We start from the raw sequence: 16503 nt of genomic DNA on the forward strand, positions 1-16503 counted from the left end.
CAGAGTGGTTGACTCAAAACACTCGTACGATGATCATCAGTCTGTCGAGAAAACCAGCTTCAGAGTCATCACTTCCATGTCCAAAGTCACCATACCTCGTCTCAACTTGCCTCTTATCCGTGAACGTACTAAGTACCAAGTATTCAATGACACCGCTCCATTGAACAAGATCGAGATCAACGCAACCAAACACGCATAGGTATCTGATCCCCAGATTCCCAATTCTCGAAGCTGATTGGCTAGCAAATCAAGGACAAACCAATCATTGACCATGACTGTCCCCATCCTCGTAAGAATCCGCGTAACCCTAACCCTGCTTGGAGTGATTTTCCCTCCCAAGTAATCTTGGAATGCCTCCTGAGGGGGTACGAGCACTGTATACAGCCACTTGTCGATCGATGGACAAGCGGCAGACTGGAAGAATTCTGTATAGCTCTGGGAGCCGATGAGACGGATCATCGCCGCTGCTCGGTTGCGAGACAATGTATCCGAGTCCTGTCGTTAGTGGAGAATAGGAAACAGTTTCAGTCTTCACAATGCACTGCCATCTTGAGGTTCATGATCTTGGTTGATAAAAAAAAAAGTTCATAATGGAGTAGTGGGCTGGTCTCTTTTGATGGTATAATATCACTGCCTGCATGGGATACGAAGCGGCCCATCATCTCTTGAATGCATAGTAAAACTCTCAACGTTGAAGTCTCGCTCCAACAGTACAAAGTCTTCATGCTCGGACATGGCCTGACATGACATTGAGAAACTACCTATGTGTTGGAAACTCTACACAGCAACCGCCATCCTTGCCGCAATAGGCAATCATCCTGCTCTCCTGGAGCGTCCATGCAAGCCAACAAGACTACACAGACGGACTCGGCGATGCGTTCTCAACAATATTACTATCATTTGTACCAATTTCTTCTCTCCTTCTATCAGATACTCGTCGCTGACTCTACTATTCCCTAGGTCGCACACTCATTCATCTGGTCCCTCATTGCCCTAACATTGACAACATGTTGGTTTCGCCTTCTCGACAATAGACCCCTTTACCACACCGGCATACGGATCACTTTCCATCTCATTGCTTTTCTGGGCCTTGTATTCTGCGCAGGGTGGATGAGTTGCGTTGTTGTGCGGATGACGGGTTGTAGTTCTTGGGAGAGTCCGTGCTTGGAGGGACAGTGAGGATTGTGGAGGGTGTGAGTAGTGGTGTTGCTTTTTTTTTTGATCCGTGAGCGCTTTTCCTTCTTCTATTCTTGATAAAAGGGGATCGCTGATGGGGTATTTGGGGTGGGAAGGATTCTTCATTTTGTGGAGTTTGTGGTGGCTTGCCGGGATTGCTGTAGGGAGAGGAAAGGGAGGGAGCTGAAGAGAAAGGGGTTGAAGGATGAGAGTACTATGGAGATGGATTAAGAAGTTAAAACAGAGTTCTTATTTTGCAGCGAGAAGTTCGAGTCATGACAGTTGGCTGAACTGTGAATACAGAGTACTGTACTAGGATGAGAAAGGAACGATATAGGTAGTTAATAGTACTAGTAATGTTGTGACCAAAGGTGAATCGGAAGTAACACTACTGTGATGTATAGAGGTAGTCTGTCCGGTTTTGACATGTTTGCAATAAACAACAAGGAAACTTATAACTCTGCTTTTCCTAGCCCTCGACACTTGATGGATGCTCATAGTACCTTGTAGCGAGGGGACTTTGTTCCTGCATCTCCAGTCTTGGCGTTCGGGTGGTAGGCCTAGCCTACCTAACCCTAAGTCCATACGTGGAGCATCACGTATGCAATCGCGGACGACTATACGGAGTACACACCTTGGATTAAGCAAGATCTGGCTTTGTATTTGCTCTAGTACAATCTGAAAACACAGGTACCCTCCATAGTCGTCATGTTCAAACTGAAATGGACGGATTGTGGGGACCAACATTCCACTCACCAGGGACTTGGATACACAGGGTCACAGAGCGAGGGCATCCTGACGCCCTAACCCTCCCTTATCATCATCATTGTTGACATTCCCCATTTTGATATAATTTGATTGTTGTCGTGTACGGAGTACAGACCGCACAAAGTTGTCGTTTTCCCTTAGGTAAAGGGGAATGACCCTGGAAGGAAATTTCAAGGCGTTTGCTTGGTGAGTGAACGCTCCCGACCATACCTCTATCGGCCAGCATTCTCTGTCAGTTTCAGATCGGACCGGTATCTGGCCAGAACAAACTTCTCGCTCATTCTCTGTTTTGGTTTGCACCTTGTTTACCCCCTCTTCCAGCAAGACTCGAGACAGAGGGACGTCCATTCTAGTTGTGCTTTCTCCCTTTCTCTCTTTTTTTTGCTCTGTTTGTTAGTTTCTTTGCCTTTGATCAATTTGCGTTGCTCCAGAGTGGCCTGGGTTGTCAACTCCCGACGAGCACCGTGAGGCATGGTGGCAAGGACTCTCTGCAATTCATGATCGCAATCGGAGGGAGCGCATGACAATATGGCTGGAACCCGCAATCACTCCGACTCCGTGCGGAGCGCGCCTCACATTCGCCTCAACTCCGGTAGTTACGACCCGTTTGTGGATCTGGAAGGCCAGCCGCTGCAAAGACATGGATCTTCCGGCCGCTCTCTGATACCGCAGCCACCGACGCCGCCGCCGCATCAACAAGGGCTGGCCCCAAGAGCAGCAATCCCTACCCCCAGTGTCCTCCGGTATCCATCTCCTGCCGAGTCTTCCGAACTTCTCCTACCACCGCCGTTGCCCTCACCGTCCCGGCCACGGTCGCGGGGGTTGAGCGATGTCTCAACGTCAGGGTCAGCATCGTTCGTTTCATCCCGGCGCACCAGTTGGGATTCTCAGGACGTGTACGATTCCTTCCTCGGTTCCCAATCGCCATCGAGGGTCGACAGCGACGATGACGAAAATGTCAACACCGAAACGGTGTCTGAGAAATACAATATCATGCCTACAGATGGCCTGCTGCTTTTCCCCGAGGACGTAGAGAAGGATGACGAGCTGCATAATCCGGATCCTAGCGACACCGATCGAGATTGCCAAATTTGCAACGCCCGCGGGCTGCTCAATATTGGAGGACTGGCAATGATCACGGTCGGCATCGTGGCGCTGTTCATCGTTTACCCTGTGGTGTACGTTGCCCTCACAGTCTCTGCTTTACTAGATTGGATATGGACTGATGTCTTGCAAGGTCCTTTGTGGCTCAATTGATCGAATCGCATGAAGATACTTGCGCAAGGGACCCCATGTGCCTTTCGCGCGACGAGATTCCTCTTCTCAAGAATGTCCGGACGAGCCTCATTGACCCGACGACTCCCGAATTCGCACGCAAGAAAATCGCCGCGGACGGGACGGAGTGGACTTTGGTTGTAGGTGCCGGAAACATCTCTCCCTGGGACGAAGGATGCTGACCGGAAAAAAAAAAGTTTTCTGATGAGTTCAACACTTCTGGACGGACATTTTACGACGGTGACGATCCTTATTTCCAAGGAGTCGACCTCTGGTATGGCGTGACTCAGGATCTAGAAGTGAGTGCTCATCCTTCGCCTCGTCGTGTCAAGCCACTAAATCAAACAGTGGTACGACCCCGATGCAATCACAACAAAAGACGGGGTTTTGGAGATCCGGTTCGACAAGTTCAAGAATCACAATCTCAACTACCGCTCTGGCATGCTGCAGTCCTGGAACAAGCTGTGTTTCACTGGCGGGCGATTGGAAGCGAGCATCTCCCTGCCCGGCCGCGGCGACACTTCTGGTTTCTGGCCCGGTTTCTGGGCAATGGGAAACCTAGGTCGGGCCGGATACGCCGCAACCACGGACGGCATGTGGCCGTACAGCTACCACGACGAGTGTGATGTCGGGATCACCCCCAACCAGAGCTCGCCGGATGGGATCAGTTACCTCCCTGGGATGCGCCTGCCCGCCTGCACTTGTGACGGAGCCGACCATCCGTCGCCGGGAAAATCCCGGAGCGCGCCCGAGATTGACGTGATCGAAGCCAGCGTGGGGGTGTTCGATGGGAAGAACAACATTGGGACGGTCTCGCAGAGCTTGCAGCTCGCGCCTTACGACATTTGGTACATGCCGGATTATGGTAAGCAACGGGCAGAATCCAACTGCATGCATGATTGGACTGAATGTCTTGCAATTCAGATTTCATCGCGGTGTACGACCCGCGCATCACGACCATTAATGATTACCGAGGAGGCCCGTACCAGGAGGTTGCCTCGGGCGTGACATTCCTAAACAACACCTGGTACGACGGCAACCAGTACCAGGTCTACGCATTCGAGTATACACCCGGAGCAAACGGCGAGGTGACATGGTTTGTGGGCGACCAGAAAACATGGACGCTTGATGCGCGCGCCATCGGACCGAACGGAAACATCGGGCAGCGAGTAATCCCAATGGAGCCCATGTACACCATAATCAACTTTGGCATCTCCGAGAGCTTCGCGTACATCAACCACACAGGGCTTGAGAAGGTGATTCCGGCCAAGATGCGGGTCGACTATATTCGCATCTACCAGCCCCCGGACAGTATTAGCGTGACCTGTGACCCCGAAGGATATCCAACAACGGAGTACATCAAGAACCATCCAAAGGTGTACAACAACCCCAATCTGACGTTGTGGTGGGTGTGCTCCGCGTTCCAGAGACTCTGAGCTTGACTGACTTGGCCGGTAGGAGCGACGCGTATGAGTGGCCGAAAAATGAATTCGTTCATGGTTGTCAATAATTGTATTCTTGGAACTGCTTGCTTTGGTGTCTTGTGGCGTTGTAGGCTACACAAATATGTTGATAGACGAGGAGTCATCTATTCTGCTGTTTTTCGAGAAATCCGCAATGTACTTGTCCTCAGCGTCCATATTGGATGACGTCATAGTCATGTGAAAAGGCCTTGGCACAGCCGGATACCATTCTAGAGCTACTGGTTGCAGGCCGTCGTGAAGAGACGTATGTTTTGGCCAGATCTTTCTAACCCTGCCTTGGGAGACGCGCGGATAGCCGCTTCGTAGATTTCGAGCGATCAAGGAATTATCATGGAAATATAAACGGAGGCGAAAGGTGGTGGAATCTACTTAACGTTACTACTAAGGAGGAGTTCGAGGGCTCGTGGAAGAGCATTATTTGGAGCAAAATCGGGTCTTGCAAGTATGATACCGATCTTGTCATCTCTCTGCCGTTCGAAATTGTGGTCCAGATCATGGAGTGTTTAGGCCCGGCAGATATAGTCCGATGTCAGAGGGTTTGTGAGTGCCCATTATTTGTTCAAGGTCAGAATGTTCTGATTAACTGGCTTGTTTGGTGTTCAGGTCTCGAGGCGATAGCGCAAGTTGTTCACGTCCAGGAAGGTCATCAGATGTGCCCTGGAGCAAACGCTTGACTTTCTAGACCTCGATGGACGTGATGACCTATTTTACTTTGAATGGCACCATCGTTTGGAGTGTGCCCGGCCCTCCCCGAATCGAGTCGAAGTGTTGCATCTCGAGACCGGAGAGAAGTCCATCTGGACAGACGAAGCATGGGATGGACTCGGTCGCATCGACATGATTGATCACTATCTAGGTAGTTTATGTGGTCGATAGATGGGTATGAACACCTTTTTTTTGTTTTTTTTTTTTTTTTTTTTTTTTTTGGTCTAGTGTCATGTAATCCAACATCAGTACTGGTACTAGAAGGACAAAGTGGCCATTGTTTACGCTATTATTACAGGGAGACCTGTCCCTTTCTACATTTGGGATCTGAGCTCGCATCAACTCCATGCAATAGTCAGCTTCATGGAACCAACCAACTTTATGGCATGTGGACGTGGATGACAACATGCTGGTTGTATTTGAAGTCAACTGGGACAGGCATCCTCCAGAGGTGCATCAGACCAAATGAGAACCAACAACCCAAGACAGAAATGCATCCTCCAATGTATATGTCCTTGGTTACCAAATTAGAAATCGGATTATATGTACATGTCTACCATGATGCATATACACGAAAGCCGAACAAGAGAAAAACGGCATCCGGTTCTCGCCCAAGGAAACGGTTGTGTGTGAGAGAGAGTAATCCCCATGGACGCCCCTCCAGTAAAAACCAAAACCCTCTTGAACTCCTCCCCACGCCGTGACATTGTTTTTTTTTTTCCCGACTTGTCAACGTCGTGCAAATATGTTTCCCTCCTGTATCCATGACACATCCAATCCTTTTCTCTTTTGGCTCTATTTCTTCGTGATATGCTTGACCGGATGGATCATCATAGTTGGCAGCCATAGCTTTCCGTCCCATTCTTGGATGAGCCAAGGTCTGGGCTCATCCTTGCTCAGCTTCCGCCCATACCACTCGTTGAACACGTGCTTTGACCAATCCGACTCCCACCAAAAGGTCAGGCCGAGTCCATTTGGGTGGTCGTTGTTGGCGGGTCCCAGGCCGGTGGGACTCCCGAGGGGACCGCCACGCCACCAGCCGCGCCTGTTTTCCACGTCGTCCTTGTCGCGGTGGAAGACGGGGTGCTGAGGGAAGCTGAGCTTCAGGCCGTGCCACAGGGCAAACGACGCGAGGGTCGCCTCGGACGGGACCCGGAGGCCGAGCTCGTGCTGGGCCTGGTGGATTGCGAGCAGCAGCGTGCGCGAGCCGCGCTGGATGGCGGGCGGGCAGTAGAAGCGCGGGGTTTGCAAGCCGCTCTCAAAGCCGGCGATCCACTCCTTGAAGGGCCACTCGTTGGGCGTGAGGGCGTTCTGGCAGAAGGCGGTAGTGAGTGCGTCCGCGTCCTCGCCCACGCCCCACTCAAAGTTATCGTCGCGCGGGTCGGCCACCGGCGGCTCCGGCCCGATAGGATCGATCTCGGGGACCCGTATGGGACCCCAGGCGTGCGAACCGCCTTTGTTTGACTGGTTGACGGCGCGGAAGAACTCGCCGTAGTCGCCCGCCTCGGCAATCATGTGCAAGAAGCTGGACCGCTCGAGGGACTGCTTGCGGGGCTCTCTGCGCGCGGCGTCCGAGAGGCTGTCGAGGAATTTGCCCGCGTCCCCGATAAAGCGCATGTCCAACTCAATCTGCCAGAAATGGTCGAATTCGGGGTAGTGCAACGCTAGCAGTTGCATTGGTTGGAAAACCTGATACACAGTCCTGAGATACAGTCAGAGTACGAGCCTCGACGTGCGGAACGGGAATCGGATGTGTTGGTGGGGATAAGGCTTACAAATGCTCCTTGACCTGAGGATACCAGCTGTCCAATAGGCGGTTCGTCCAAAGGAGTGTCATCGACTGAAACTCAGGCGGGACACCTGCATCTTGCATCCCCTTCCGGTAAGCCTCATCGGAGGCGAAAATGTCGTTATTATAGCCCTCGTAATCCTTCATGTCGACCAGCAGGATGACCTGGTACTCGCCGCCCGTTCTAAGGGCTGTCTCGACGACAAGGGAGCGAAGGTTTTGCAGGTCCTCGGGCAGGTACTCATAGCCGCGCCAAGCGCGCACCACAACCGCCGTCCGTCTCGTGGGCTCGAACTCGTACCAGTGGCGGACAGGCGGGACCTTTGCGGCCTTGCGCAGAGCAAAACGAGGAGGGGTGAGACGCGTATCATCGAACGGGGTTGCGGAAGCCGGGAAGCGGTGACGGTTGCGCTCGAAGCAGTCGTTTTGCAACGTGCCCCAGTTGACCTTGTTCCAGTCTACCCTCGACCGGTTGTAGTCTGGTCTTTCCTCCCCATAACCATACGGGCCGTATCGCTGGTCAACATTCATCATGGTACGGTCCAGATGGGTTTCTTCGTAACTTCCAGTCCAAGGTGTGGGATACGCTGCGGGATGGCATCTGAGCAAAACTGAACACGCTGATAAAGTAACACGGGGATGGTTCTTCACATACGGCCATCGATCACGCTCGCCTCCAGATCGTCGTCGGGACTCTCCCCGAGCAAAAGGCCACGGGGACCATAGCAGGCAACTCGCTCAGCCAGCGGCGGCAGCACATTGTGCGTTGGCATGCGCTTGGGCTGTCCGCTGAAATTCGGCATGTGATTCTTCAACTGGGACCATTGCTGCGAGACGTCCCCGCTAAACTGAATGGCAAGGCCCCAAATGATGCATATCGCGAGAGCAATTAGGAAAGTTTGTCGCGTAAAGAGGCGCCTGCTCCCGGCGCCGGAGAGCCCAAGGGTTTTCATGTTGGGAAGTGAGCACACGCTGCTGGCTGGTGTGTTATCGTCGGGGCCGCTTGCGCTCGGCGATGGCAGCGACGGCAGCGGTGGCCGTCGAAGGACGTATTCTGATTATTTTTCTTGGGCCACAGAGAGAAACATTCGGTGAACAAAGTAAACGAGAGTATGTATAGGCCTAGGGTTCTGGAGGCTAAAACGAACGGAAGCGAGAAATGGAGCGTGGCAGCAAAACAGAGAAGTAAAACGACGCTTTTGAAGAGATGAATATATATAAAATCGAGCTGGGAGCGTCGGAGCGAGTTGAGAAGAGCGTCAGGCGGCCTCCTAAGAGCCCCTGACAAATTTGACCCAAGCGGTCCATGGTGTGGATTTTTTTAACTAACTTAATAGTAGTCAACTAATTACTCGAGGCGTTCGAGTGTTCTGATTGCACCAAGAAGAAAAAACCGCTGAGCTAGTTGACATGCCCGACCCTCGATACTCGTCGGAAAACCGATTGCCAAGAGGCGCTAGAGTGGGCTGCAGCCGGCCCGAACCAGACTGACATGCTCCGAGCAGGGTCACGTGATACATCACGTGCAGGATTCGGCCAAGGATCCTTGGCCTCTTGGCATCTCGGTCACGATCGACTCGATTGGCTCTTTTCGGGAGGTTTTCAACTTCTGTTTGCCGTGCAGTCCGTGCTGGACCTGATAATTAATTGATAAAAGACGGCGGTCAGGTAAGCGAAGATGGCTAGTTGCCGTTGAACATGCCTGGAGATGAGCAGACTGAAGATTAGCATCATGATAATATAGTTACCTAAATTCCGGCAAAGGACAGCAGTTGAATCCAAGCACGACCATGGAGCCACATGGCGTAGGGGGAGTTCCTGCAGGAGGAAAGCCTGACAAAGCATTAATTCGTTCAAAATATCGCCACCTTCTGCAGCCTATGGTCCGCGAGGGATTTCGTCGGTCATGGCATGGGGCCTTGATATAAAGTGGCTCAAGTCCATCTGCCGCTGGAGGAGCAACCTGAACGGTGCTGAAGCGATTGAATAATAGTGTAAGTACTGTGGTTGCAGCTCTCAACTTTAGATCCCTTGTTGGCAACTCCTGCCCGCGGGATACTTTCAGGCCCTATGTGAGCGCGGAGACAGCGAGCATATTCCAGGCAAATCGTGGCCCCCAACTCACTATGCAGGCTGTTGTGACCACCTAGCATGTCTCGCGCGTCGATATATTTGGGCACGGCAAGCCCAGCTCACCTGCCCGCTTCCTGTAGAACTTGACGACGCCGCGCAGCCGATAAAATGTCGGTCAAGGCCATATATTGCCTTCTGAAACAATGGAGAGCCCAGAGGCATTGGGATGTGTTGCAGATACGCGACAATCTTCGCAGATGCAGCGGCGATGGTCATGGATATCAGCTTCTGATTTTGTGGTAGCAAAAGTGGGCGCGTAGCCTCTGTCGATATACATAGGGAGGTAGTAAGTACTGTGGCGTGACTGAAGTGGGTGGGAGGAGAGGATCAACAGAAGCAATGGCAGGATGGGAGATGCAAGATGTTGTGTACAGTGTACCAAAAGCTCTGATTGGCCTGCGCGGGAGGCATTGAGGCCGAGTTCTGGGGAAGCTTCGCTGGACCCTTTGACTTCAAGATTGACAAAGAGGCCCTCGATCGTCACGACGTGCCAGATGATTTGATCCTACTTAAGCGTGAACAACTCAGCGTAACCGAGACGCTGACTTGGAGCGATGTTGGAAAGATGAAATTGGCAGACAACCCAGAACAGCGCCTCCGGCAGAACCAACCCAAATATGGACATTGTCAGCTCTCTACCTCTTGAACTTGTCATTCTGATCGCGGAAGATCTGAGTCCGGCAGATCTTTTCCGGAGTCAGAGAGCTTGTGTGATGCCCTTGATCCAATCTCAATACTTGAGTTGCTTGACGGCTTGAGCTTCGGGTCTCGAGGCGATGGCGGAATATTTCCATGTGCTATGCGGTCATCTCGCGACATCTGCGAGGAACGTTTCTGGGTCTCCCGGATTATACAACTACGAATGAATCGGTCGCCGGCGCAACGTCTCTTTACGAATGGTGACATCGTTTGGAGTCTTCCCTCAAGAAGATCTTTCTCCCCTGGCCACGCCCGCTCCCACCGAGATCAATTGAACTGGTTTTGTATGATTCGCGACGGTTGTGCTATTGCGTGCCAGATCACCCTAATCGAGTCGAGATAATGAATTTCGAGACCGGAGAGAAGTCAATATGGACCGACGAAGAAAGAGATGGACTCGATCGCATCGGCCTGTCCGATGACTATCTGGCTATGTAGTCGCGGGCGGATATGGGAACACTGGATTTGCCTTGTCAACTTTGTCTGACACTCTGCACTGGCAGACTTGTGACTGGATGGGATTTGCGCACACCAAAGCGACGATACCAAACGGTACTTCGTTCACGGCCCATCCAGATTTCCATAGTGGAGGACATGGACATTGTGATCATTGTTGGCGCGTTGTCAGGTCGAGCTTGCCCCAACATTTGGGATCTGATCTTTGATGACACGTGCTGCTTGAAGACTTCGACGAACTAAGTCTCTGGCACGTGGAGGTGGGAACTCTAACGACAATCGCCATCGACTGGCGCAAGAATCTGCTGACTGGGGAGCTTGTCGACAGCAAGCATTTCGACCTACCGCTGTTGGATCGTCTGTATAAAATGGGAAGGGGTCGCACTAATACCGCGAAATCCTGTCATCGCCTTGGCGATCGTTTGACCTTCAGCAGGCTGTCTTTTATATTGCTCCTGAAGATGAAAATGACTGTGCCACGATACAGCTCATGTGCAACTCTGCCATCGACAAGTTGAGCGCCGATTGGATAACCCACACCAAGCACCCTGAAGAATGAGCATACTCAACTGTGGCGTGGCTCACTCCCTTCGTTTCCTACCAATGGTGCAGCGATAACAAGCGGCCCGTTGTTCCAAGAGTCACCAGGCGCGGTGGACATAGCCAGGCGGGGGCGGCCCCTACCAGCTGCACACCCGAGAGGTCGACGCTCGCAAGTTGTCGAGCACCCTCCCGTCCCCGAACATTGACATACTATCCACCACCTCCTGATGAATCGGGTCCCTTGCGGCCCATCGGTGACCATGAGGTCCCTCGGCATAGTTAGCCGCGACGGCGTTCAGCTTCGGTTCTTCAACCCACGGTTCACCCCTGACATCCCGGGTGCAAAACCTTTTATTGCAATGGAGGAGAATGGGTGGATGCACAAGATCATAGCATAGCATACCTATACAATCAGAATCGATCATTTTGTGGGCTCCATACAACATCTCTCCCCTGATCGATCGAGTACCTTCGCACCCATCATTGGAAATGAAAGCAAAGAAACCACACTCTACTCGCCCGGTCCCAATATTTCGAGACGGCATAACCTGAAAGGGCCACCCCGATCCGGCCGGTTTCGTTCCTCTTACACGTCGGGGGACGAAGATATTCGGGCCATATTCCCTGAGACAGCCTACCATCAAGGGTTTGGAAGCGGCTGCGACTGTATAGATAATTTCCCTCCACTCCCTCCCCTCTCGCAGAACCTCAGTAATTCATTAGTATGTATGGTACCTGCCGCTGCCCCAAACCAGATATATACTATATATAAATATATTCATCGGCCAGCATAGACGTCCACTCCCGCTCATGAATGTAGTATGCCACACGTTGAGACATCTCAGCTGGTACACTCACAGTCTTACTTTGAGCCGAGACATTCTTCTGTTTTGACCTAAAATCCGCATCCAGCTTTGAGATGGAATGGTTTGATCTTGAAAATTATGTATAATATCGATCTGCTCATCATATCCATGCGAGTAGAAATCATGTACAATGGAAATGATAAGAGGAGACTGAGGGGTATTGTACAGCTTTATGTTCAGGATATAAACACTGATGAGCAGGGTATATGCAACAGAAGACGATGATATTTTTGATCCCCTCACTGATTCCTGCTCAGACTCTGCAGGCTCACCATCTCATAGTACCGCCCCTTCTTGCGGAGCAGCTCCGCATGTGTGCCACTCTCGACGATACGCCCTTGGTCGAAGACGTAGATCACGTCCGCATTCTGGATGGTACTCAGTCGGTGCGCGACGGCAATGGTTGTCCGGCCTTGCGCAGCGGCGTCCAGCGCCTCCTGCACCACATTCTCGGACTCGGAGTCCAGGGCGGATGTGGCTTCGTCGAGGAGAAGGATTTTCGGATCGCGCAGGAGAGCACGGGCGATGGCCACGCGCTGTTTCTGTCCACCGGATAGCATTATTCCTTTGGTGCCGACGACGGTGTCGAGGCCGTCTCTGAGATGATCGTCAGCACTGGATCACATCGAAAGAAAAAACAAGAAGGAACTTACGGCAGCGAAAGGATAAAGTCGTAGATGTTGGCGTTCTTGCAGGCATTGATGATTGCCTCCTCCGGGATGTCCTGCTCGTTGGAAGAACCCAGCAGGATATTCTCCCGAATTGTGCCCTGGTACAGCGTCGGCTCCTGGCTGACGAGCGCCAGATGGTTGCGATACGAACTGACATTCAGCGACGAGATGTCCTTGCCGTCGATGTACACGCCGCCGGACAGTGGGTCGTAGAAGCGCACCAACAATGCAATCGCCGTGCTCTTCCCGCAGCCGCTGGGGCCAACGAGCGCAACGTACTGACCCGGTTTGACCGTCAGGCTGAGCCCACGGAGCACGGGCTGCTCGGGTCGAGTCGGATACCGGAAGTGGACGTCACGGAACTCGACCATGCCTTCCACGTGGTTGATCTTCTCGCCCTCGTCCGACGACGGGTCGATTTCCGGCTTGCGGTCGAGCAGGTTCCTGATTTCGGCAGCCGCGTTCTTCGCCTTGCCCATGTCGGGTGCGAAGGAGAACAGGCTCCCCGCCGTCTGAGTGCCGAACATGACCTCGGAGAAACAGACAAAGAACTGGAAAATGCTGTACTCACGCTTCCCGAGCAGCGTGCCGCCATACCAGAAGCCTAAGCCCATGCAGAGGAAACTGAGAGCCTGGGAGGCCGCAAACAGCACCGACGTCCAAGCCACCGAGATCAACCTCTTCCTTGCTTGCGCCTCAAGTTGCTCACGGTAGTCTGCCAAAATGTCCCCCTCGCGAGTCAGTGACGCCACGGTCCGGATGGCCGACGTTGCCTCGCAAGCATAGCTGGCCGAGCTTTCGTAGGCCTTCTTGGCGCGAGACTCAAACTCGGCGATGGCGTACAGTCGATAGAAGCCGCAGCCCAGCATCACCGGAAGAACCGATATGCAGACCAGCGCGAGCTTCCATCCGATGGCCAGGGCAACCACCAGGGCCGTCACCATGGTGGAGATCTGCATCAGGATCGTTCCCAACGTTGCGCCACTGATCGAGGAGAGGTGCTTCGTCTCCGTGGACAAGAACGAGGTCAACGAGCCGGTGCTGTTTTCTTCCTTGTCGAAAAAGACGATATCTTGCCGCAGCATGGTTCGGAATGCCGTGTTTCTCGCTCGTCGAATCAGTTTCTCGGAGCAGAATGCGAACGAAATGCCCTGGATGACGAAGAGGAAAAATGAAACGATCCCCAGCATCAGAAACATGAGCGACCAGAAACTCGCTTCGCTTCGGAGCTTGTCGAACATGGAAGGTGGCAGCGACAGCGCCGTGATGGCTTTGGCCAAGAAAACCGCCTGTGTGGGTTGACCACCACCAGCCAGGACAGAGAACACCAGTCCAATGATCATGTAGAAGGTTTCCGGCCGGTTGAAGGAGGCGACGAACTTGAACAGTGTCCACAGTGAATAGGGGACTTTTGCTTTTTCGGCCTTCTCCTTGGAGAGCGCGACGCTGGAAAGGGATTTCCGCGCCGTCTGCCGCTCAAGGATCCCAACATCTTTCTCCTCGTCTGCAAGATCCTTCTTCTCCTCCAGGCTCTTGCCCGTCATGGTCGGGGAAATCTTCCTTTGCAGGATACTGTCATCATCCATGCCATCAAGTTCTTTGTCGACGTTGGCTGCCTGCGGATCGCGCTCCTCGTTGATCCTTTGCGCCTCCACGAGCTGAGCGTAGGTCCCGTCGCGGTCAAGAAGCTCATCATGGGTGCCCTGTTCAACAACCTTGCCTCCAACCAACACGACAATGTTGTGGGCATTCTTGATCGTCGACAACCTATGGGCGATGACGATGGTGGTACGGCCCTCTGCTGCCTTGTCGAGAGCCGCCTGGACGACTCCCTCGGACTTGGTATCCAACGCCGAGGTTGCCTCGTCCAGCAAGAGGATTTTGGGATCACTAGCGACGGCGCGCGCAATGGCAATCCGTTGCTTCTGACCACCCGACAGCAGAAAACCGCGCTCTCCAACATGCGTATTGTAGCCATCGGGCAGAGCCGTGATGAAATCGTGGGCGTTGGCAATTCTCGCGGCTTCCTCGATCCGCTGCCGTAATTTCTCCCCCGTCTCGTGCTCCAGTGGCGTGCCGATCAGCCCGTACCGGATATTCTCAAAGATCGTTGTCGCAAACAGAATCGGCTCCTGACTGACGAGAGATATCTGCTGGCGTAACCATCGGAGGTTGAGAGATCGAATGTCACGACCATCGAGCAAGATCTCACCGCGGACAGGGTTGTAGAAACGCTCCACCAAGCCAACGATCGTACTCTTCCCAGACCCAGATGGTCCGACAAGGGCGGTGGCCTTGCCCGCTGGGATCACGAGGTTCACGTTGTCCATGACGGTGATTTCGGGGCGTGAGGGGTAGACGTGCTTGATATTCCGCAGCTCGATCGTTCCTTTCACATGATCGAGGGTCTCTCCATCTGTCTCCATTGGGTCGAGCGGAGAAACACGGTCGATGGTCGCAAAGATCTTGGACCCCGCGGCGATCGCACCGGTGAAGGCTTGAGCGTGGGTAGCTGCGTATCCCAGAGTGAACGAACCGACCAGGATCGCCATGAGAATCGTCAGAACCTGACCGACGTTCATCGAACCGTCAACCAGAAACCGCGATCCCATCCAGAAGCCCAAGCCGTAGTTCAGGTACATGACCGAGAACATGCCACCCATCATGAAGGCCATGATAATCTGCATCCTGATTCCGAACTTCTCGGCGGTTTTAAGGTGCCTCTCGTATCGATCGGCCAGCCGTCGCTGGCTGCCAAAAACAGTGGCTGTCCGGATGGAACTGAAGACCTCCTCGGCGACGCTGCCTCCCTGGGCATAGCTTTGGAGGTTCTGCTGGGTGTACTTGACGATGAAGCTCGAGCTGCCTCCCATGATGAGGACCAAGGCGAGGATGGTCGAGGAGCAGATCAAAGCCAGCTTCCAATGCTTGATGTAGGCGATGATAAACGCGGAGAAAAAGGTGGACACGGAGGTCAACGTCAGGCCGACTTTGTGGGAGATGCCATCCTGAATCAGATTGGTGTCGGAGGTGATCCGAGTTGTGATTTCGCCGGCGCCGATATTGTCAAAGTAGGCGATGTTCTGCCGCAGGATCGCTTCCAGGTAGCGCTCGCGGATTCTGCGAGTCGCACGTTCACCGGTGTAGATGAAGCCAACGGTGCTCACGTAGTCGGTGACGAACAGGGCAATGCCCAGATAGACCACATAGAGAACATACTTGACCAGCTCGTCGGTGAATTCGTCATAGGTGATGACGTCCACGAAGACTCCCTGAAACGTGTTTGCTAGCTCACCAAAGAGGATCTGGAGCAGCCGGTCAGCATTGATCACTCCCTGCAGGTAGAAGACCGACTCACCATAAACAGCGGCAGAGCAGCGCCCCCTGCTATTGCGCAGAGGGCACTGGCGAGGAGAACCAAGTAGTCCCACGCGGTTGCATACCGGTAGAGGCCGAAGTAGGAGACCGACACTGACGGCGAATCCAGCTGCGCCTTCAAGACGTGCTTTTCGTCGTCGGGGAGATTTTCCAAGGCGGTGGCCTCGGCCTTGCTCTCCGGGGTTGACTGATTCGGGACGGCACCCTTCTTCTCGTCGACGGTCGAGGGTGCGGATTTGGGCGCCCGATCGATTGAGGTGTCGGCGAGGGGGGTCATGGTGGTGGCTCACCGGTGTGCGAGGAGCGCGGTGAATCACACCTGAGGGAGAGTCGAGTATAGTACTACGTTATACGAGCCCGCCATTGTTGCCTAAATCCCTTGTTTCATGATCTCCTGGGCTAATTTATTGTATCGATCAAGCTTTCTTTTCTGTTTCCAAACTGGGTTCGTTATCCGTCATCGAAGGTTTTACTATCAAGACGGAGTGACGGCCATTTGTTCAGCTGTCAACGGCACCGGGAAGAAGAAGCCCATTTCACGCGACGGCCGCCTCCCTCGA

The 16503-nt window shown here is 53.2% G+C and overlaps 5 protein-coding genes across 5 annotated transcripts; 2 read left to right on the plus strand and 3 right to left on the minus strand.

Moving 5' to 3' along the window:
* Positions 1–2472: 2472 nt before the first annotated feature.
* On the plus strand, positions 2473–3201 carry VTN31DRAFT_7106 (uncharacterized protein; the record flags this gene model as incomplete). Its single annotated transcript, XM_069407791.1, has 1 exon — positions 2473–3201. The coding sequence occupies one exon, from the start codon at positions 2473–2475 to the stop codon at positions 3199–3201; it is 729 nt and encodes a 242-aa protein (XP_069258409.1).
* A 926-nt stretch (positions 3202–4127) lies between these two features.
* VTN31DRAFT_7107 (uncharacterized protein) lies at positions 4128–4655 on the plus strand (the record flags this gene model as incomplete). Its single annotated transcript, XM_069407792.1, has 1 exon — positions 4128–4655. One exon carries the CDS (start codon positions 4128–4130, stop codon positions 4653–4655), a length of 528 nt encoding a protein of 175 aa, XP_069258410.1.
* Positions 4656–6203: 1548 nt separating this feature from the next.
* On the minus strand, positions 6204–8150 carry VTN31DRAFT_7108 (uncharacterized protein; the record flags this gene model as incomplete). Its single annotated transcript, XM_069407793.1, has 3 exons — positions 6204–7110; positions 7184–7784; positions 7853–8150. The coding sequence occupies 3 exons, from the start codon at positions 8148–8150 to the stop codon at positions 6204–6206; spliced, it is 1806 nt and encodes a 601-aa protein (XP_069258411.1).
* Positions 8151–11165: 3015 nt separating this feature from the next.
* On the minus strand, positions 11166–11669 carry VTN31DRAFT_7109 (uncharacterized protein; the record flags this gene model as incomplete). Its single annotated transcript, XM_069407794.1, has 1 exon — positions 11166–11669. One exon carries the CDS (start codon positions 11667–11669, stop codon positions 11166–11168), a length of 504 nt encoding a protein of 167 aa, XP_069258412.1.
* A 464-nt stretch (positions 11670–12133) lies between these two features.
* On the minus strand, positions 12134–16220 carry VTN31DRAFT_7110 (uncharacterized protein; the record flags this gene model as incomplete). The annotated part of the gene is made up of 3 exons (XM_069407796.1): positions 12134–12491; positions 12548–15870; positions 15924–16220. The coding sequence occupies 3 exons, from the start codon at positions 16218–16220 to the stop codon at positions 12134–12136; spliced, it is 3978 nt and encodes a 1325-aa protein (XP_069258413.1).
* Positions 16221–16503: the final 283 nt, after the last annotated feature.

The sequence above is a fragment of the Thermomyces dupontii genome (genome assembly GCF_041956625.1).
Source record: "Thermomyces dupontii strain NRRL 2155 unplaced genomic scaffold VTN31scaffold_8, whole genome shotgun sequence".
NCBI lineage: Eukaryota > Fungi > Ascomycota > Eurotiomycetes > Eurotiales > Trichocomaceae > Thermomyces > Thermomyces dupontii.